Here is a 23,889-nt window from a genome sequence, read left to right as displayed (position 1 = left end):
AATAAATCAATGTGCACACTTTTCTCATTATGACTTGTCTTTGTACCAGCTTTCAAGAAAATCTGTCCAGACATCTCTGAGAAATAATGACGGACGAACAGACGGAACCCAAAACATAAGTCCCTGTTTCGGACTACGTCTGACCAGGACTAATAATATTGTACCAATAAAGATCTATCCAACTAATGATGCATGTTTATCAACACTGGGTTGTTTATAATATTACAATAATTGTCTTTGACTTCATGTGCTTATGTCTAGACACTTATTTATTATGCTTTATTTAATTAAGAATACAAACGGTGTCACTATCCTAGTGTCAAACTACACTGATTTTCGCCATGTGTTATTGTGCTTGGAGGCATGTAGGCAGATTCAGTCCTCATATTTTATTTATGTAATGAAGTGTATTTGATGGAAGTCCTCTGCATCATACACAATCTAGTATACTTGCTTCTGCTTTCTTAAAATACTCTGCATAAATATTTTTATGAGAAAGCAACACTTTCACTTTCCATGCACGTATTACAGCAAATAAACAGGCATTTGTTCTTTCTGTTTACATACATTGTTTTATTGGTAAATCACACGCAGAATTGAAATCAACAATCATGTTTTATAAACACAGAACAATAGAAAGAACAATACATTAACATAATTCTGTAATTGTGACCGACTGGAAAACTACTACCGACTATCTATATACCTTGCCCAGCTTCTTGCTACCAACCACACTATTTATATATAAACAAAAGCCTATGTGGACGGGAAATAAAAGACAACTGTTAAATCACAAATTGGTGAGTAAATTGCTATGGCACGTCTCTCTTTAGATGGGATGCAGTTACAAAATGTTTTCCCAGTCAAGCTGACTTGAAATAAAAAACAACAACCTGATATTGATTGGCTAATTTGCATATCCTAATTAGTATACGACTTAACACATTATATATAAAACATTTGGATTTGTAAATTTATCAATTAAAATGATTAATTTGGAAACATGAGTGGTAAGACTTACAGCGCCCTCCAGAGCCAACTATAATCTGTAAATAGAGGGCGTGCTCACATTCAAAGTTTAGATTGTTATTCGCACAAACTAATATAGCTGTAGATGGGAATTAACTGATGTTAAAACACATCGTCTTTTCACATTCCAATCTACGACTCTCTAAACGTGCTAAGATACATCATCTTGTCAGCAATTAAATATAATGTGAACTTTCATTAGTTATCATGTTGAACAATTCGTTTCAGTGCGGCAGTGATCACTGAACTACCAATACACCCAGCCGATGCTAATAATAAACAAAGTATCAACAACTAAAATACTGGCATTGATGAGAATAAAATACAGACTTAACTTACTCAATATACTACCACCATTTGATTGAAAAAAAAAACATTTAGATAAATGCAAATTTGTATCACACGAACAAGAAACAACATTCAGGCACATTCTGCTTTGAAAGTTATCTCATTCATAGGAATTTCAAAAAGAAAAATCATATTTCCAGGATGGTAATTAACACAGGCAAACAATATTTACACAAGCAATTAACCAAATTATTATTACACATGTATTTAAGTCATACAAATTGCGGTAAAACTGATGGGAAGAAACCAGACTGTGATACACACAGTTATAACAAGGTACATGTACTTTGTGTGGTTATATTCAAAGATGGAAAACAGTAACTCTGGTATAATTATTTTTGACTATTCAAACCCTTTATATTTCATATAATTTCTATCCAACAATTTGCACATTTTTTTTAATGTATTTTTGTACAGTTTTTTTTTTGGTGAATTTGGACCAAATAGATATAAATTTGCCATTGTGTATAGAACCTGATCAAATTCATTTGGAAAAATTAAGGGGAACAAATTAAGAGCTAACAAATTCAATTCATGTGGAAAAAATATGTCTTTTTAAATAAAAATCTACTTTTTTACTTGGACTATATTTCCAGACTAGCGCACCCAACAACTTTTAGTACTGTATTTGTACATACCAACAAAAAGTTATGTGTGAAATACGAAGCTTTTCAAGTAACTACATAAGTTTAGTAAGTAAACTTGTAATTTGTAAGATAACATATGGATTGGAAGGCAACTATAATATGGAAAGGGTTAGATAAAACAACACCTGCTAAAACAAAACACTCTTAATAACAAACAACCTTTAAGTGTATCAGAGTATTTTCTCATGTGGACTGCCAAAAAAAGAAAAAAATATCTATTAAGTGTCCTTTTTGTGACAATTGATAAAATTATTAAATCATTGCAAATTACTGTTACAGTAGCATATAATTAAGTGTATGTTATTGAGGGGAAAAATGTATTTCGTAATATTGTAGCTTGAAACAGCATGTTGCTTTTGAAGCTCAATTAAGTAGTCATTAAATGAAAAAAAAAAAAAAACTTATAAATAATATTATGTGCAGAAATTATTATTAATATTTTTTATACCAAAATAAATCAGTACAAAATATTGCATGTTTACATTTATATTGTATTTTTAATATTTAAGGTAAAAATAGTCCAAACTTTACCAATATACCGGTAAATGATAACCATGTATATGACAGTTAGAAATGATATTTTGTTCAAACTAAAGTTCCAGCAATATACACTGTTGCATATACATGTCTTAACATTTTTATGTTGTCACAAACACACTCCTGGCTCAATGCTACATGAATTGAAATATAAAAACAAGTTTGAAAAAAAAAAATGCAGCACATAACCCTTTGAACTAAAGTGGATGATAAAAATAAAATAAATTATTTCTTGTGAGTTCATTCATTAGGAATGTTATAAAGTTTAAGGGAATACACCCAATGGTATTGACCCCAGGTCTACACAACTTTTTAATTAAGTACTGTCGACTATAAAATAATTTCACCAGAAATCATTGTATATTTAAATCCCCCTAATGTTGGCCTAGTAATACTGATTGAAGAGATATAGTGTGAGTGAAGTGTTGTGACCCACTGCCCCACTGACTGACCCACTGTATAAACACATTATTATACATCTTTCATGTTTAATATAACATACAAGACTTTAAAAGTGATAATAGAACATTAGTCCAAATTTGAGGGAAGCCATAGTTTTCACAGTCGGGTTATTACCAATTGAATACTAAATTATAATTATAATAATATGTGTTCATGGAAACTGTAGAAGAGATATTCATCATAAAGTACATACATAATCATTATTTATTTTTGATATTTGTCATAATATAATAATTTCAAGGTCAGTCGTCATTAACACCCTGACAACAAAAAACACCGCCATTGAAGTTACAATTGTGGTGATCTATTTGCCAACGTGTTAGACTGCTGTAACTTGCACACGTACCTAGGCAACCAATCACCATGGAAATCAGATTATGATTTTCCCATCTGTCAGACTCAGAAAGTGATTGCTTGTAATTTATATGCACGGTATACTCGCGTCTCAGGAGGGAAGGGGTGCGGATAAGGTGATAATGGAAGTTTTTTTTTCACTACAAGTAATAATTCCTAATAATGATAATAATATTGAAACATAGAATAAATGTGAAAACCTAAAAGTAATGCACTGGATGGCACTTTTGTAAATTCACGCCGTAATTATGGATTTAAAAAAGACTTAGCATTCGCTTTAATATCAACAGATATACATACATATATATATCATATACCTGGTATATATACATTCAATGGTTTGAAATACATACTCTTATTTAAAACTTTTAATTAAAAAACAATTAACAAAATATACACATACGTTATAATCATCATTCCCTTCATTCATCTGTGACCTGTTGTATATTACTTAGAAATTAGAATCATGAATGTGAATATTGAATAAATGACAAGCATTTGGACATTGCTGTGATTACTGCATATATCGTGGACTAAGCAGTTTGGCAACTTCTGGATTTCAACCAAATACCGTTTCTTCACAGAACTTCAACTGCCATATTTTGCCGGCGTATACATCAAATTTCTCCTTACCCATCAAATCCACAAGTCGAGGCTGTAATGTAAAATTAAATGTCATATTTTTAAAACGTCTCCAATGGAGATTAATTACGTGGCTTGCATACATTTTAATGGAAAATTATACAGATCTGAAAGTATTTCATTACATTTACCTCAACTTCTTCGCCATCCACGTCTTCCAGGATCTCGTACGCCCTTTGTAACATTTCCACACCGATTCCCTTGAGTATATCTTTCCTCAGAAGTCCGATTCTATCCATTAATCTTCCACAGGTGGTCAGTGTTAAATTACCTACAATAGAAACAGTGGTATAACAATCACACACATGGATTCAGTGGCATTATTTGCCAGTCACTAGAGTCAGGACATTATTTGACATACGTTATTATAACTGTACTTCAAATGTCACATTCTAAATTCCCCTATGTGTGACGATGGGAATATACCTTCTGATTGCTGGTTCAAGTTAGATTGTAAACTAATTTTTTTTTATCAATCACTAGTGGTGTGCTGAACAATAAAAGCTAATAACTGTGTAATGAAGTTGTACTTTGATCAAATTCTTGAGACTATTATGTGAAATATTTGATAGTCCTAAGACCCTAATAATTTTTTCAGAGCGCAATTTCATTTACTCAAAATTTTGTAAATTTTGAAATTTCCTTTCATGGTTGAAAACTTCATATATTGAAAGAACAGGGATCAAAATAGCCTTAAAATTTTTAAATAATTAAATGCAATGTACTTACCAACCCCTTTTGGAGCTCTGGGAGCTGCGGCCTCTATTTCAAGATAGTCCTCACCATTCTTAAGGTTATTAACTTTTGCCACCGGAGCAGGAGGAGGCATGTATTCAGGGGGTGTCACAGCGACCTCAGGCGTAGGCGCCACATCAATTGGTGTTATCAGTGTTCCATCTGGTGAGTCCTTATCTGATAAATCTTCAAGGGTTTGCATATCCTCCATCTTTAGCGTCGTTTCAAGCATTTTAGAAAACCTCTTCATTTCTTTCTCCTCCCTAGAAGTAAACGCAGCATGATTTAGAGACACACTTCAAACAAATACAATATATATGATATACATGTACATGTTAAATCAATGCTGACTGGATATACATGTACACATTTACTATTGTTCATACTTTTTGTTTCCTGTAGTGGACTCCTCCTCTAATTCCTCAGTTGACGATGAACTTTCTCCTTGTTGTGATGTCTCTGATTGTTTCCTCGACTGGTTGCTGCTAGAATCATCCGAATCCTTGTCGCCATTGGTTACACTACCTTCTTGTGAATCTTCTTTTTCAGGTTTACTTTCTACAATATTTACTTTTTTCTGTAAAGAAATGTGTGTTGTGAAAATAAAAATATGCTGGGTACATGTATATATTTAAATATGCGTTGTTGTGCACTGCAACATGCAAGGCTCCACTTCAGGAAATCCTGGTCAAAAGGAAAAAATGAATAATACAGTGGTACTTATGCAAATATATTAATCAATATGCTAATACACCACTCCTATCCTGCATTATAATGACACACCCATACAACGTAATTTCATTTGCATTCTATTTTCTCAAACTGTAAATATAATTTTTGATAACTCTCTTTGTAGTTCATAGAATGTACATTCCATGCAAAGACGATGATATGGGTGAAGTACACGAAGCCATACCTTGGTTGAGCTTGGTTCTGGATTAGACTTGGCTCTAGAGAGAGGTTCTTTTGTAGACTTGGGAGTAACACCATCAATAGTATCCGTGGAACTACACGTTTCAGAGGCTCTACGTCTTTCAACTACAGCTGTTGAAATACATAAGAACAAATACGTATATTTCTTTATTTATGAATGAATTAAACAACATATTGTTATATGTTAATATGGAGATGTTAATCTGTCTTGAAATATTGTACCTGAAACAAATACTCATGCAGAGATCAGTATAACCAAAGACCCTTCTTTTCTAGGATCACTCTAAGGATAATATACAGATATTTTTACCAGAGAGTGTGGTTGATAGAATAAAAATGGAAGAAACATACAATATGTATTAATTTTGAGTTATGAGCATTTAGAAAAACACAACTTTCAATTAAAAGCACTAATATAATAACTAAAATAAATTATTTTATGATTTTTGAAATTCTTATATAAACAGCATGTTGAATGGTCACACATGTTATGGCAGCCAAAAAAATAATTTAATTCATTTTAAAAACATTATCAAAATATCCCTGAAAATTTCTGTAATTAGGATAATGTTTCGTATTGTGTAATATGGGGTGAATAGAGATGAGTGGGAAGACAGCGTAACAACACACAGTAACTACAAGCACACAAGATGTCAATTCTACATGTATTGTGGTGGAAATCAAGGTCACAAGAGCATTTGTCAGGCAATACAAATTCAATCAAAAATATTTCTTATAAACATAAATTATCTATTAATATGACAAGGTGGAAGAGCACTGCAAATAATTTTAAATGAAAGATTAAATTCAATCTCAGATGCCCTGCCTTTTCCCCCAAATTGTTTTGAAATTTATATATATTTCGTCAATTTTTCAATGCATAAATATTTACCAACAGCTGATTTAAATCATGACATATAAATGTACAATGAGTACTAACCCGGGTATCCATCTCCTGTGTGTTGTTGCAGCAAAAACAGTGTGGATTGAATAAGAATGAAATGAAACAAAGTGCAATCATAGTAAAATATGATTAACATGATGGGACATACATGTAGTTGTACCTTAACAGCCACAGATTCAAACCATGCAGTAAAAAGTACTACACTAGACAATCAGGAATAGAAATCAATTCATTAGGCAAGCACATTTACATGGTACAGTGTAGAAGAGTTTTCACCTCAGAGCATGCAATTAAAAACACCAGTTACACCACTTCAAAGTTGTATTGTGTGTTATTTTACAATAATTTGATTCTTTTACGTTTTTTGAATTTGTTTGTACTACACTGTGAATTGGTTTCACTTGAATCAATTTTTTAATAATTTATATTTATTTATTTAATACTAAGGTAGAATGTTACTCATGCGTTTTTTACATGTGCGTATATTTCAGCGCATATAGCAGTGACAATAATACTTTGTGTCAAAATCTGTCTACAATTAATTATTTTAGTAGTCATTTTAGTGTAAAAATTCACTGTCAATTTGTTTTTGGGAAAAAAAAAACTGTCCAGTAATACACAATTAAGCAGTGGTTTTCATAAAATACATTTCAACCTTAAAAACCTATTTATAAAAACAATTTTGTAATACTTTTAAGGCACAAACAAGTAAAACTATATATAACATTTTAAAATCATATCTCACTGTTCAAAATTTTCAGATATTGAGATATCTTTTCCAGAGGAAACAATAGTAAAATGCTCCAAAACAGACAAGACAAGCTATTTTCTGAGATCATTACGATGATCTTATAATTGTATTTCATTTTTGCATGAAATATACAAGTTAAAATACAGTATCCCCCTATAGGTGTTAGTATGTCAGTCTCAAAAGTAGTTGGTTTTCACTAAAATTCTACTCACAAATCAAAGACTGATTCTGATATCATATTTATTAAAACACTTCGCAATACAAATTATGAGTGTAACAGAATGTGTATTTCATAGTCTTTCCAAAGGAGTATAATTTGGGAAGCAGGAGAAAAATACAGTACATAATCTGAGTGTAAAGTGTTAAAATAAATGATAATATCTTTATACATATAATGACAGAGCAGAAATTTTTATGAAAGATCACAAGAGATAACTAATACAGACACATGCAGTCATTATATTACTAAAATTAATACACACTTCAGTAGGTACAAGATAAAAACTATTGAGTGACCTCACCTGGTAAGCCTCGCGGTGTTCCGCCTCTTTCCTGAGATTCTCTCAGTCTTCTTCTTTCCCGAGCAGAAGAGTTACAGGACTTCCTCTGCAAAAAACAACAACATGCAATGATAAGCTATTTTAGTCCATACTTATTAAGTGTATATACCTTTATATGCATGGTATTAAAGGTAATGTGTAAGCTAATCACACAAATACCAATTATATATCAACCAATATTTGTAAGGAATTTTGATTTACCATTGATGAATCTCCAGCAGATATAGTAAATTTCGACACAGCCAAATGATATAGCATTAATAAAAGTGAACAATTTTCAGTTTGGCTATGAAAAAGATACAGGGTCTGCATGCAAACTCTAGCAATGTTGGGTAACAAGAAACAAACTTATTTTTTACTATTTGGCCAAGTACTTGATGCATAGATCATATTTGCTCTGTTAGAAGCACATAGATCTCCAATAGAAATACATGTAAACCAATAGTTTTATTTACTGTATACTGGATTATGATCATACACACCTCTGCCATTTACAAAAGTACATGCGCTACTAATAGAGCGAAATTTGGTAGACGAATAATGGAGTGCACCCTGGATACTCTGCAAGACTGAATATGAGGCAAATTCGAACACTGAATGGAATTTACTTACCAACTGTTGCGCTGAGGTATGGGAATTGTCTTTAGAACTTGATACTGAGCTTGAATTGGAAGACATGCTTCTGTTTTTGTTTGAAGCTGAGGTAGGTCGGACCTTGGCTGCTGACGAAGATGAACTCTGCGTCGGACCTTGACCTTTGGATTCCGATGGAGGAGGTGGCAAGGGGCGGGCTTTATTGGCTCTTGGCTGAGAACGAACACAGGATCTGATTAAATACATTGTATATTCTTAAATGTTTCTTCCACATGCTGATTATTATTATTATTATTTCACAATCTTTGTTTAAAAATTTGTTCAAATTGATCACAATGTTTAAAGTTTTAACAATATTTATTGTAGCGTAAAACAAATCTTGAATGTAAATAACTATTTGTCAAAAAAACAACTAATGGTTTAAAAGAGTTGTTTACTTACCCGTTCAATTGGTATTGCGCTTCCTGATGAACCAGATGATCCGGAGCCCTCTCTGGCTGATTTGATCTTCCTTCTCGCTACTTCTTTAGAGCCCTTTTTAGCTTCAACAGCGGGTCTGCTTGGTTGATCAGTCTTGGCCCTGGGTTGGGATATTCTGGGTTGCGATGATTTGGACCTGACTTCTTTTGAAGGTTCTTTGGAGACTTTGGACGGTTGCTCCACTTTCACCTGTTGTTCCTTAGGAGTGTTTTTAGGACTATCTGTCTTGCAGGCCTCCCTTTCCTGTCAAGTCAATTAACAATGTCATTTTACGAAAAATGTTTTTATAACATTTAATTTAAGACGATTCAAAATTATGAAGCATTAAACTGACTTAAACTGACTACATATTTCAATTGTGTTTAATGAATATCGAATTAAATGCTTTTATATCAAAAATAAATTTACAATACATTGCCCATACTTTCCACTGTTTTCTATTGGCTACCATCTATGATGAATTATGCATTAGTTTACTGCTAATTTAAAGGTGATGTAAAAAACTTGTGTGCCACCAACCTATTTTTCATGAAAATGTTGTCTTTATGTTAGTTAATGGCCGCCATTTTGTTGGTATTAAAACATGTTTATTTTTGGTTCCCATGGGGATATTATGCTATATCTGAAATTGTAAGCTGATGACATGGGTGATATACACTGTATATCTATTGTAACTTATGGAGTTACATAAAACTAAGCTCATACTGGTATACCAATGAACATTGTCATGCAATTTTAATGACCGACTTTCTTCTAAACATTATTCTGCCTTCTACCTTAACCAATAAACCAATAATCACTATATTGACATTTTAAGAATTTTTATTTGTTTTCTATCACTAATTTCATTTTATATCAAATTTTAGCTCATTTTGAAATCAGCAAAATAAACAAAATTAAGCATTCTACAAATAAGAGATAGTTTAATGACAATTAAATGTATTGGAATTTAACAAACTACAATACAAAATATAATCAAATGAATTCAGTGTATCACCTTTGTATTTGAAACTTCAGGAATAGCCTCCAGGTCAGGTGAGAGGTCAAGCTTTTCATCCCCTGGTTCCGATGGTTTCGTAACTTCTATTTTCTGTTCTACAGGCAATTCATAGACATCAGAACGGGCAGACGATGGTCGTTGCCTGTCTCCACTTCCCGAATACGGCCTCTTTTCCGAGCTTGAGGAACTCGGTCGCCTAGGAAAGAAAAAATTGCTATGGTTAGATGAACTTTATATGGGAAGACATCATTCTGATTTGGGCAGCATAGTAATTGAGGACAATGCACCCAGATTTAACCTGAATAGACAAAGAAAAGTGTGCATCAATATTTAACTTTTTCTCACATTCAGGCAAACACAAAAATAACAAACCCATGTTTCTTTCAGATCAGGCCAATTTCGTCTGGAAAATAAATTGCTACATCTTGTTTGGCATGAACATTCTACATGTACATGTCACCTTAAACACAAAAACATTTGATTCCTTCCCAAGGTAGCATTACAGGTTTTATTAAATTTTCCAACATTTTCAGATATTATATTTAAAATAAAAGGTGACAAATTAACTGCCAATCATGACTTGATAACACTCTAAACTACATTTGTCTCCTTCTTTGTCGCATGATCACTAAAAGTTTGTTGTCCTTTATCCCATAAATAGTTACCTTTGCCTTGTCCCTTCTAAAAACAGTGCAATGTGTTTTTTGATAAATGGGTTGCGAAGTATTCTGGACACGCTGGGTCTTTTCTCCGGACTTTGGTTTAACATTGCTTTGATAAGATCTGTCAGATCCAGACTGTACATCCTTGGCATAAGAGGCATCTGAGATGTAAATAAACAAAAACAAAAAAATCACAAAAATGCGTTGTAATGTGTTTTATTCTGATATTTGATCAATCAGTAGCACATCCTAACTGTATGCATATTTACTAAGAGAATATACGCCAACCAATCAGAGAGCATGTTATAGTACAAATTGTTGAAATTCATAAGATAGGATGTGATTGGTTCATGATTAAACATGATTAGATTAGACAATGTCTCATACATTATCATCGTCTGCCTGCACGGTGTTGTGTTCAGACATTCCTCCGTTACCAACCTTCTGCGGTAACTCCATTCGTAACCGTGTAAGTCACGTGGTTGCGCGATAGAAAGTTTACCGACCAATTGAAAGCTTTGTTACAAATGACTGCCAAAAACACTTGGAATTTTGCATTTCTGATGTCTTCATCTTCGGCTTCATTTCTGCCAATTATATGTTGTATTGACATGAGCTCCGAGATATAACACCTGCTCCTCTAATTCTCAACAGTGGTGACAACACTATTAACAATACCATGCTCAATGATCGCAAGGCCGGTAACACATAATAACATAATGAAGACATCAGATTCAGAATTGAGTATAGCTTAAATAGCTTTGGTCTGAATATCTGTAAGTTGTATGATGTCTCAATATCATCGCTGTATTGCCTCAACATCCAGCTTCCACTGTGCGCAGCCATATTTGTTTTAATAGCTTGGCCAAGCACGTTGATGAAAGAAGCAATCTGATTGGCTGTTGATACACTGATTCTAAACTGTGAGGGCATTGTCACATACACATAGTTCTAATGAAATACTTCAAGGTGATAGTGGAGTGCTCTGCCGGAACATTTCCCTTGAAAATTCAAGATGATACATTATATGCACACAACTTTTACAGATTGAGACAAACATTTTTAAATGCACATTAGGACAGGAACAGATCTTTAGCAGGACTGACATCATGTCATTCTGATACAACACCAGTTAGTCTCACAGCGCTAATACTGTATGTTCGGTTGTCTAGTTGAGTGACCTTCTTGGCTGGAGGTTGGGTCAGAAAACCATAGATATAAAATTTTACTCACCTTTCCTCTGAGTATTTTGTAAACTAAGGAATTCATATCTCTGGCGTTGAACGCATGTTTTAATGTTGACATCTCGTATACGCAGCATCCTAATGCCCAGACATCAGACTGAAATGACAAATTATATCAAATAAATTTAATTCAATAAAACAAAACTTTACGACTTTATTTTATTTTATTTTATTTAGTTTCCCAGTATGCAATTTAACCAATTTCATTCCTTCCAAGAAATTTTACGAATTTTAATAACCAACTAAACGACAAAATGCAATCAATATCCACGTAATGGATCATCATTCAATGCAAGTCGCCCAGAGGTCATTTGCATACAGACATTTATACTACAAACATTATTAAAATAGTGGATCAAAATTTATCACATGTACAGTGTTACATAAAGTAACACAGCCTTACATAAAATCAGTATTTGCCATGATAATGTAATGAAGTTATGGAGACAGGCAATCTGTGATGACAGAGATGAGTGGTGAGAATTCTGTGCAGTCTACATATGTAGCGATTTGCCAGTCCATTGAGTTCACTGAAAAGGGTACTCTGAATGGCTGGATTCCAAGCTTATGTACTGTAAAATACTTTATTTTCGCTTGGAGTTTATTTTCGCTGAAGGAATGAGTCAGTGAAAAATAAAATCCAGCAAATATATCTTTTTTCCTATATTTTACATTCAACTTGTCAAAAATCAGTGAAAATAAATTCCATACAAAATACCCAAAAAGTCTTTTCAGCGAAAATTAATTCCAGCTAAAATAAAGTATACCTTTCTATTCTTTTTATACATGCATTAAACAAGGACATTTTTTTTTTATCACAAGTTACAATTTTTAGACGAAATTTTGTGAAATACATGTATGATGGACTTTCATGAATACTAATATTTGATTTTTGGAAATTTTCCAAAACAAAATGGGTGTCAGACCAAGTGAAGTAAGATACTGTAAGGTAATCATCAGATACATGTATGTGCAGTCATTATTAACAATAAATTATTTTAATTTGCATTATATTGTCACTAACGTAATTCTACAAAAAACTTCACATACCTTATGATTGTAGGGTTTATTGGAAAAAAGTTCAGGACTCATATAATACGGAGTGCCTATGAGAGTTGTGGCCATGTCATTGTGTCCGTCTAGTACTCGGGCTATTCCTAAATCTCCAACCTTGATTATCTTGCTCTTCGTCAGAAAAATATTCTGTGTTTTTAAATCTCTATGAAGTATATTCCTTTCATGCATATACTGAAAAATAAAAGTTACTCAACATCAGTGATAACTCACAGCAGGCAAGTTTCAAAATGCTCATAGCAAGTAATTTCCATAGATTCTCACCATCTTACTCAACTTCTTCCCAGACAGTTCTACGCTACTCACACCAAAAAGTTTGATCAGGAAGATGTACATACACATACAAAACCATGAAGTGTGCACTTAGGTAGTTCGCACAGTACACTTTGGATGAATTAACTTCCAAGCTGGCTAACAGCAAGCTTTACCATCTCAAAACAAATTTATAATTTTAAAGCAAGCATCATTGTCATCAATAATTTCAAATTAATCTTTGTAGTATTTAACTATGTTATGATTATGAGACAAACTTAGACAGATTACTCCACACACTCTTAGCTTAAAGCTAGTTCAATTTTAAATTACGCTTGAATGGTAATGTACTCCCATCGCCTTCATGTGTATTTTGTGGTATCCTCACAATAACCTCTTATTATTTTTGGTTATTAATAGTCAAGGAAATGTTTTATGAAGACTACATTGAGCTTCAGCAATGATGTGTTGGAATGTATTGCCAATGGTATCACAAATTGGGTCAAATGTCAGTTTGAAAAGAATATATGAAAACTAATTTTGTTTAAATATGTAACCAAAATCTTGAAAATACTTGTATATTACACAAGCAGCCTATCGGCTGAGATAGCTCCGCTGTTAGCAATGCACATTTCAACTGAAGACATCATTAGAAAATGAACAATATGTATAGTATCAAAACAATCGGACTTACAGTTTTTAACAAGAAGTCGAAAATATCACTTTCTACCAAAAATGACAAAAATATTCACCAAAATTAGAGAATTAAAGATATCATCACGAAATGAACAAATCTGAGAGAGGTCCACACGTAGTACCTATATATGTAATATCAAAGCAATCGGACTTACAGTTTTTAACAAGAAGTCAAAAATATCACTTTCTACCAAAAATTACAAAAATATTCACCAAAATATCATCACAAAATGAACAAATCTGAGAGAGGTCCACATGTAGTACCTATATATGTAGTATCAAAGCAATTGGATTTGCGGTTTTTAACAAGAAGTCGAAAATATCACTTTTTACCAAAAATGACAAAAATATTCACCAAAATTAGAGAATTAAAGATATCATTACAAAATGAACAAATCTGAGAGAGGTCCACATGTAGTACCTATATATGTAATATCAAAGCAATTGTACTTGCGGTTTTTAACAAGAAGTCGAAAATATCACCTTTTTACCAAAAATGACAAAAATATTCACCAAAATTAGAGAATTGAAGATATCAACATGAAATGAACAAACCTAAGAGAGGTCTACCCAAGGTACAAAGGTACACCAAGTATCAAAGCATTCAGGCTTGTAGTTTTCAAGAAGAAGTCGAAAAAGTAAAACATTGACACGGACGATGGACAATCACTCATATGATAAGCTTCGCTTGACAAAGTCAACAGCGGAGCTAAAAATTGTGCGGGATTTGACAAAGTATTTTTGGGGTATTTTCATTTGATGATGGACAAAATGTAAGCCAAAATGTGTGAAAAAGAATAAAAATTACTGATTTTTGGTAAACAAAATGGCTACCTGACGACCATCTTTTAATTGAATTGTAACACAAATCAACTGTTGATGTGTCAGAACACAATCATCTGTGAACCAAGTTTGAACATAATTAGAATTTGAGATATACGCAGAATTGTGCAAAAAAAAAAAAATTTCATCTCATTAAAAAGAAATGACTTCTGGTCAGTCATATTGCATCAAAGGTTTTAAAATCGAAAAAAACTGAATCAGTGACACAACTTGGAGAATAAAACGTAGGTTTTTAGGCTACTTATGAGTGAAATATGGCCACCAGTTGTCCATTTTGTATTCTGAACAGAAGAGAAAATCTGGGGCATATGTATTTTATCATGTATTTATCATGTACCAAGGTTGAGAAAATTCACTTAATGAACTTCTGAGATACTGCAACAGACAGACGGAATACAATCCATAAGCAGATTGTTGTGTTTTCATTTCTTTAATAACATTTGCAATGCTCGATTCAGGGCAATACATGCTCTATTCAGGGTTTGATCGAGACAATGACGTCTCATAACACGACAAGCATCTACATGTACGCCAGATAGACTGTTAAAGTGGCCGGCTGAGAGGGGTTATGTAAAAAGAGTATAAATCAGTCATCCACTATACACGTATACTAATGTAAAAAGTCATTTCAGGTCAAATCAGTGATCTGAATAAGTAATTTTATTACAGTTTGGCTAATGATGAGTTGTTATTGTCTCGGGGGTTTTCAAATGTACATTACAGACATACTTCACATACAGGAAATAAAGAATGAAAAGAATAAATTGTTTTTTCCGCCTACATTTTTATTTTTCCTCTACTGGGAATGACCACACAGTTTCAAAGGGGATGCAAGAAATGTACTAAAGTAGTCCCTTGAATCAGATTGCTGTGATTACACAATGGTGCCCAGGGGAGTTCAGACAGAAACACAATTTACCAAGTGTATACCCATAGTTCACATACATGCTGATATCAAATCAAAATACTGTATGCAGTCGTCACAAGTTTTGTAACTGGACATATGGTAACATGATATCTAAAATTGAAATCTCACTAAAATATAATTATAATTGCCATTTATTACTGGTGATTCCTAGTCTGTCTGGGTTTCTAAATTCAAATAATTGCCTAAAAGACTAAATCTACCCTGGCCCCTTCACAAATTTACAGTCCTAGGACTACTGTTTTTCAAAATTAGTAGCTTACATTTACATTTTCGTATCTGGAGTAAAAATTAATAAAAGTACTTTTGAAATAAAGCAACTATGGATGTTCTTCACAAACTTAGCAAATGAAATGTATTTAATTCTATTTACACTTTTCTGCTTGGTTATTATTATAAAATTATTAATTATTATAAAAATCATACAAGAAATTTCATAAAAATATTATAAAAATCATACAAGAAATTCCAAATCCACAATTTCTAATAAGGAAATATCACAACTTTGAAATGCATCAAGGCATTCAAATGGACAATTGCTTTTTCTGTGACACTGGATGTTGACTCCTGTATTCACTATGTACATACAATTTAATATAATACATATATATTTATATTTGTAGATATACATGTACATTTGTATATATACATATACTGGTAATTCAATATTAGATGAATTGGTTGATATACTGCATACAATGTATAAATGTACCAGTAGATTACAATCGATGTGGCGGTATATATTTGTTTTATATTGTGGAGGGTGGTAACAAATTGGCAATGGTTGATTCCCCCCAGAAAGCACAAAGTACATGTACCCTGCTGCTATACATACAATGCATGTATTTGTAATTTCTTTACCGACGATACCAGGATATGCATCAATACAAATAAAATAGTTAATTAAGTGGTTATATTAGTTGCACCCTGGAAATTTCCCCCAAGTAGCATTTCAGTTATAATTTATTCTCATATTTACAACAAAGATAAGAGACTTAAATTACACTCAATGGATTTATTACATCCCATTGCATAAGAGATGATGATTAATTTTCTCCATACATGCTGAGGTTGGGTACGCTTGGCGATACAATATACGGTGAGTGAATATGGTGTGAGCATATGAAATGAGGATAATAATAATATAAGGTTAAGAAGATTGCATCGATTGTTCAATCCTGTACTGCTTCAGTGCACACTTTATGGTATTCCCATATTATTTAACCTCATGATATTCAATCATACATCTTTTTACTAATGCAGTCCTAATTTAGAGAGATAACGTGGCCCACAATGCTAAATCCAAAAGCCTTTCACAAGATTCGTGCCTCTGCAAATTTTTGCATTTAGTTTTCTTTTCTGTCACATGCTACGTTCTTGCTACAATGTGACGTAAATATGACGCATGTTTTGCAGAATAAGGTAAAGCATTTGTGACACATTCAAAAGCAACCATAGAAGGTTTTACGATTGTATAAATTCTTTTTTTTTTTTTGCTGACAGATATTTTATTATAAGTTATTGTCAATAAAATAGTCAATGTTTGTATTATAGATGCCAGATATATATAATGACCTGATATGTGGTTAAGTGGTTCAAGCATTTGAGACGAACGGATGCACGAACGCACACATATAGTTCAATCCACAAGTCCCTGTTTTTTGTGTTCGAACGAGGACTACCGGTAATAATATTTATTGCCACAACGCTGATTTAAAAAAGTACAGCAGTAAGGTCTTAAAAATGAAAAAAATAAGATGATGAAAATTTATATCGGTAAATATGATATAAATATCCGTGAACCACATTAATTTCGTAAATAAAAAAAATATTTCATGATTTTTACGAGTCTGGGAAAATCACAAAATGTTGTAACGGTGAACAATTCACCAGGGTCTTCAATACAAGAAGGTCAATGACCTTTTAAACATTTACAAGTTATAGCGGTGCAAAAAATTCAATATTTCACAGTTACCACCTTCTGTAGAAGAAGATATTAATTTTAGCAGGTTTATTGTTGCAAAGATATTCACTAGGTTTTTTAAATTTACTGGTTGCTAAGGAAAAAATATTAAACTCAACATAGGTCATAATTTCGGTGTATTATTTCTGTATCGGTGAAAAACTGACAAAACCCAGCAATCAATTAAGCCTTATAAATTATCACACGTACATTGTACGTTTTTTGTTTCTACATTAATACAAATAAACACCAAATTCTTTGAAAAGAACAACATTTTCAACAATTAAACATTTCAGCACTAAAGCCAACTCTAACAAAAATGTCCATTTAGCCTTAAATTAACAAATAAATTATAGAAAAATGAATTAGAAGTGTAAAATGTTGGATTTCCATTTTTATGGGAAAATGATGTTAAAAAAGACAATGCTTACCTGTAACGCCATTGCAATCTGTACAAACCATTCCACTATTTGCTTTTCATCCAGTGCTTTCCCTTTCTGTTCCTTTAACCGCGTATAGAGATCACCTCCATCACAAAATCCCATAGCAATAAACAGAAATCCCTGCTCAGTCTCAAACGAGTCTTTGTAACTCACTATATTAGGGTGTCTCAGTTTGGATAAAAGTTTAGCTTCTAATTCGGCTGCTTTTCTCTCACGCTTTGAGGCATTTTGTAAATCCATCTTTTTCAAAACATACTACAAAGAAAAAACAATACAGATAGTAAATATAGATTTTATCTATATATTGAAGGAATAACTTATTATTTTTGTGGGTGTTTCATTAATTTTGTAGTTTATTTATTAAATAACAATTATCAAGAAATAAAAAACGTTTTGACAGACATAGCAGTATTCAGTTGTGAAAATTTCAGAAATGCCAATATTCCTCACAACTCCCGCAAGGTAACACTAATAGCTTTATTATTTCATTGATCATTTGCTTTTGAAATGATGAATTATTTTACAATTAGTCAATAAATCATCCTGTATTACTCCCACATACATGAATACATAAATGGTATAGATCTAGAAAAAAAATTCTAAAAATATCAATTCTTTAAAAATATCAATACGTTCACAATTAATTACATCTCTTTTTTATCAAACCCCTCAGGTACTTTACTCTATAAGGAACAAACAGATTTGATATTACTGTAAAATGACTAATTTTCACTGGGTTTAAATTTCGCTGATTTACCATTTCAGGCATATTCAGTGGGTTTTAAATTCACGGTTTTATCATTTAGATAATGTGTTCTAAGCTAAATTTTACATATTCACTGGGTTTTAATTTAGCACATTTTCTAGTGAGCGAAATAAGCAAAATTAAAACCCAGTGAATAATTACCCCTTTTACAGTATGGCACATTTTACATGTACCCAGATATCAAAGGAAACGTGTGCAGTATAATAAATACTAACATATTGTACAAGTTTCAAAAACTTGAAAATAAACATAATTTATTTATAACACACGTTGTACACGTGGCATGGGACCTACATGTACATCATAAATAATTGAAATACAATAAATAGAAATAACTTTTCCTGTGATTACTCCAAAACATTAACCATTTTTTCCATTCAGAGTTGTGAATAACGAGGTTGATACATTGTAGTAATCTTCTCAATTTAAGGGGGGTGGACGCAGCACAGTGCGTGTTCAGATGTATAAACAACTATGTACCTTAAAATTAGAAGCCGTATTCCTAATTTTTGAACAATTGAGACCCAAAATGTCACCATTTCTCATATGTGTAGATGCTATAATAGAAACCGCATCTCCTCTGTTGCATTGTACCATTTTAATAAAAGCTGCAGCTCTTAATACAGATTTTTCATGCGTTGTATACATCACTATGGAACCATATTGAACATGATGCAACACCAAGCAACGCTCCATTAAATGCACTATTCATTTCACCAATTAAATATAGGGCATACAGACTTTTATTTGAATTTCAATGGAAAAGAAAAGATAAATCAAAAGTGCATACACATGTACATTAACAAACCTAAATTTCTTACGTTGTACACATATGTAGAGAACACACCGATAATCTACCATTCAGCCAAATGTTTATTTTTTGAAGATGGTTGAAGAAAAATAATTTTTACAAGTCGCTGAATTGGTCAATGTTAAAAAGGATGGTAGATGTCAATGCAGGTAGATTTTAAACTAAGAAATCATGAAAAAATAAAGGACTGTTTTATTTCTTGCCTATAATAATCATCAAGATTGATTAATAGTATATATATATATATATTATAAAAACATATTTCACGCCATGTGGTTGAATTCCAAAAAGAAGAGCAAAATAAAAAAAATATTGTAGAAATTACATACACTATATGTATGGTGATAGTATTGTCCAAATGCATACAGTATTTTTATGTGGGAATTAATTAACACAAGTAGCTACATGCAAATTTGATGTTAATTAGCATATTGTACAAGGGTGTGGTCAGTATTCAATACAATGCGAGATACAGAATTAATTTTACTGTCTGACGTCATGGAAACGTAATTTGCCCAGGGTTAAAATGATGAAATCACTGGGTGTGGCACTGTGTATAGAAATATCTGTGATTACTGTATCAGAGATCATTTACTCTAGTTGCTCTTCTCGCACTCGCATAAAATATTACACAGAATTGTTTCTATGGTCAAAATAATTAATATTTTTATGATTTATGTTACAACAAATGCACGTCTATGAAGGATGAGGTTCTAATCAAGCAAATACAACACACGTAGACAACTGAACTGAAGCGGTACTTTTCTTAATAAATATTAACCACATGTAATATCTGGCATACCATCTAAAAGATACCAACAAATTGCTGCGACAACAATAGATAACGATTACCGGTACTCCATACAGAATTGCTGTTCTGTGACATTCTGTAGTCTTTGTTTAATATTAAATAGTGGCAATAGGGTAGGGCAATTATTGCATTTCAACCTAGATAGTTAATTACAATGTTATGATTAATTTTTTCTACATTATATATTCAACACATTTGCATATAGAGCTTTAATTTTCACTTGCTGATTATAACACATCATATTTACAAATATTTACTCATATTTAAGCACAAAGAAATGCAAGTACTCGTACTAGTAACCTATAAGGTTTATTTGAAACTATTTGCTATCTAATCTGGTTATTTATTTTACATGCATCTGCATCTTGATACCAAGAATAAATTCATTTTTAAATGATAAGATGATGTTTTAATTTAATTTTTTCTGAAAATGTCAGTAAATATATGGTGCAAGAAATGTATACAAAGGTTACAATGACCTTTGACCAAACAGGATTCTGAATGAATTGTGTTGATATTGATAACTGAAGGACATCTTTAAGTGTTTTTGTTGTAAAACTGTAATGTTTTTAAGACAGTTTAAAAACTTAAGCACTGATTCTTCAATGACTTGTTTACAAACATTCTCTAAAGCACCATAGCCTCTGTGCAGCATCAGTTTTGATTTCATTTAAGCAATGTATATATTACACATGTTTAGTGATATGCATGCATGCAATGTGTACGCATTGTTGGAGTATACATTGTATCATTCACAATAATGTCATTCAGATTTCATCTTTCTGTACGTCATTCAACAAAAATGTTTGAGCCTAGAGCAAGTGCCTAACGAGCTGTTTCCTGACCCCGGGGCTGACAAGTAATCTCTACATAAAAATACGTATTATTATTTTTTTTATTATTACTAAAATAAAAATATTTAATCATAACAATTGTATACACATCTATGCGAGCAAATGGAACACTACAATACACACAGGGACTGTATAAATTCAAAAATTGAATCCCAAAGAATCCCAAAAATTAGAATACATATTGGAAACTGTAAAATAATTAAAAACTGCTAATTAATATAAATGTCCCTGTACAAGTACATACAGTAGAATACCATTTCAATTAGGACATCAGTGAAAATAAAATAACTTTTTCCTCAATAATTTTGCATGTAAATATTTGATAAATCAGTAGAAAAATAAACATCCACAGTTTTAAATTATGACTAATGATGCCTGAACAGTGCAGCCATTACAAAATGGTTGCCATGCCATCAGGTGATGCTGGGTGGGTGGGTGGAGGCACATGATTAATCATTCCAGTAATTACTACATACTGTAGTCTATGGAATATATTACCAGTTCATACATTAATACATCCAAGATCCATGAGTCGGGAATTACTGAAAATTTTAATTTTTACTTCAATCAATGCATATTTTATTATTTTCCCCCAGTGTTATTTCCTGATTTAAATGAAAACATCTTTAGGTTATATTCATGAAATAAACAACACATTAACCATATAGGAAAAAATAAATATTGAAATGCAGGTTTAGTTTTCAAAACTAGATTATGAGAGAAAAAACGACCATATTTTGCAGACGGCTTTGCCAATATTCTTGTTTACATTGCAGATTTCGTGTAATAAATGGAACGCAAACAAAACAGTAGGTCACCAAATCAACACCTACATGTAATCGCTCATCAACATCGTAATTTATCTTCGTCTTAGTGGACAACTTTAAATTAATTTTTGCCAGCATAATAATTAACTATTAATTATTATTCGTGTTAGTCTATTAATCTTCAAGAAGCTAGCACACATACAATATTCAACCGGGGCTTTGAATACAAAGCAGTAACACAGTACTAACCTGTTTTCTGTCCTTTTTGTGTTTCACAAGCCACACTTCACCGTAACTCCCTTTGCCAACGACTCTAATTTTATCGTAATCCGGCAAGGACATGTTGATTATTCCGATGCTGTTGCAACACAACAAGTGACAAAGAAATGTTGTTATGATTCAAAGGAACTGCACACCAGCCGATAAATAAAACAAAATGAACGCCCTATTTACATTAAAACGCCGAGCTGTCAGTACATACACAAGGTGGTTCAGAGGACAGGACAAAATTCCCCCGATCCCAGAGAATTGTGCGACATATCGATCGGCGTCTGCACAAAACGGTAGAAGGCAATCGTATAAAACCCAGTTGCACACGAATTATCGAGCCACACGGTTGTCGAAAGAAATTCAAGATGGCGGATAATGTATGCATGTTGCTGCCCTCATAGGTGACAAAATAAATTTTAGTTGGTTTTGTTTTTATGGTGTCGATATATCGATGATGGCGCTGGCGTAACCAACCATTCCAGTGAAACACTGACATGACTCCATGCAGTCAGCTGGCGTGCAAATGATAATAAAACAAATAACCTGTCGAATCTAGAGTTAAATATTATTTCTAAAAAGAAATACATTTTTTTGTGACAGAAATCTAAGATTAATGAATTATTAAACACAAAAAACTAATATAACACTCAATGTCAGGATTAGTTTACTGTATTTTTACATTATCAGCCTTTTTAAACAAAATGTATGCCTGAGAATTTGTTGCCGATTCATAAAATGTGGTTTATTTATTCTGAAAGCTCATAAAATTAATGTTTCATTAAAAGGCTGCAGACATTCAGTATATGGTGAAGTGACAAATATTGGTCTGAAATACGCCTTTCCAATGAAAAGGAATGGTTGGGGTAAATTAAGTACTTCTTATCGTAGAGGAAGTGAATTTTGAATAAGCTGCTTCCAAACTTAATAATGCGATATTCCTTTCAAGAAGTCGCTTTAGCTGACTATTCGATTTTAACACTATGCAGGATCGAATCAAACGTGATACACATCGCGCCGCGCATGCGTGACATTTGGGTTGATAAACATTGATTTTCCCACAATCCAATGCGCTCTTCTAGTGGAAATCACGAGTACGAGTTTTGACCTGGGCGCAACATGTACTAATTACCACCAGTGACTCTTTCGATGCCTACCAATCACCAAGAAAATTTCATAGTTAAATCTTAGTAACGTCTCAGTTTGTCGCCATCTTTGTGCATGCGACTTCTATATCTTGCGCATGCCTGGCGCGACGACCACCGCCCTTTAAAGATTCACTCTGAGAAAATTGCTTTTCTCTAGTTCACAAATTGAACTATAAAACGTGAAATTGAAGCTGAAAACCAACTATGCAGAAAACAGATTGATATTGGCGATGGAGTACATATGTATGGTGACTTCCAAATCACATAGAGGGTAGGATAGCTCAGTGGCGGCGGCAAAGGAGGGGAGAAGGGGGCAGGGGGCCTCAAATAAATGTTGGGGCGTCGCCTCTCCAAAATCTTGGAAATTCAAGATTATCATAGTTTATC

General features: G+C 32.6%; 1 protein-coding gene across 2 annotated transcripts; it reads right to left on the bottom strand.

The window, feature by feature from the left end:
• Positions 1 to 545: 545 nt before the first annotated feature.
• LOC100366844 (uncharacterized) lies at positions 546 to 22,725 on the bottom strand. Of its 2 annotated transcripts, XM_085496968.1 has the most exons (15): positions 22,337 to 22,725; positions 18,067 to 18,333; positions 12,933 to 13,130; positions 11,872 to 11,979; positions 10,642 to 10,799; positions 9,974 to 10,172; positions 8,938 to 9,219; positions 8,515 to 8,709; positions 7,864 to 7,948; positions 6,628 to 6,642; positions 5,671 to 5,798; positions 5,141 to 5,331; positions 4,749 to 5,017; positions 4,151 to 4,290; positions 546 to 4,032 (listed from the first exon to the last, which is right to left on the bottom strand). In XM_085496968.1, exons 1-15 carry the CDS (start codon positions 22,427 to 22,429, stop codon positions 3,937 to 3,939), a joined length of 2,424 nt encoding a protein of 807 aa, XP_085353094.1. In that variant the 5' UTR covers positions 22,430 to 22,725; the 3' UTR covers positions 546 to 3,936. The 2 variants fall into 2 exon arrangements, with proteins under 2 accessions (XP_085353094.1, XP_085353095.1); XM_085496969.1 differs by lacking the exon at positions 6,628 to 6,642.
• Between the last annotated feature and the right edge of the window lie 1,164 nt (positions 22,726 to 23,889).

The sequence above is a fragment of the Saccoglossus kowalevskii genome, chromosome 3 (genome assembly GCF_978046115.1).
Source record: "Saccoglossus kowalevskii chromosome 3, keSacKowa6.1, whole genome shotgun sequence".
In the NCBI taxonomy this organism is placed as follows: Eukaryota; Metazoa; Hemichordata; class Enteropneusta; family Harrimaniidae; genus Saccoglossus; species Saccoglossus kowalevskii.
This window is presented reverse-complemented; position numbering and strand designations above follow the sequence as displayed.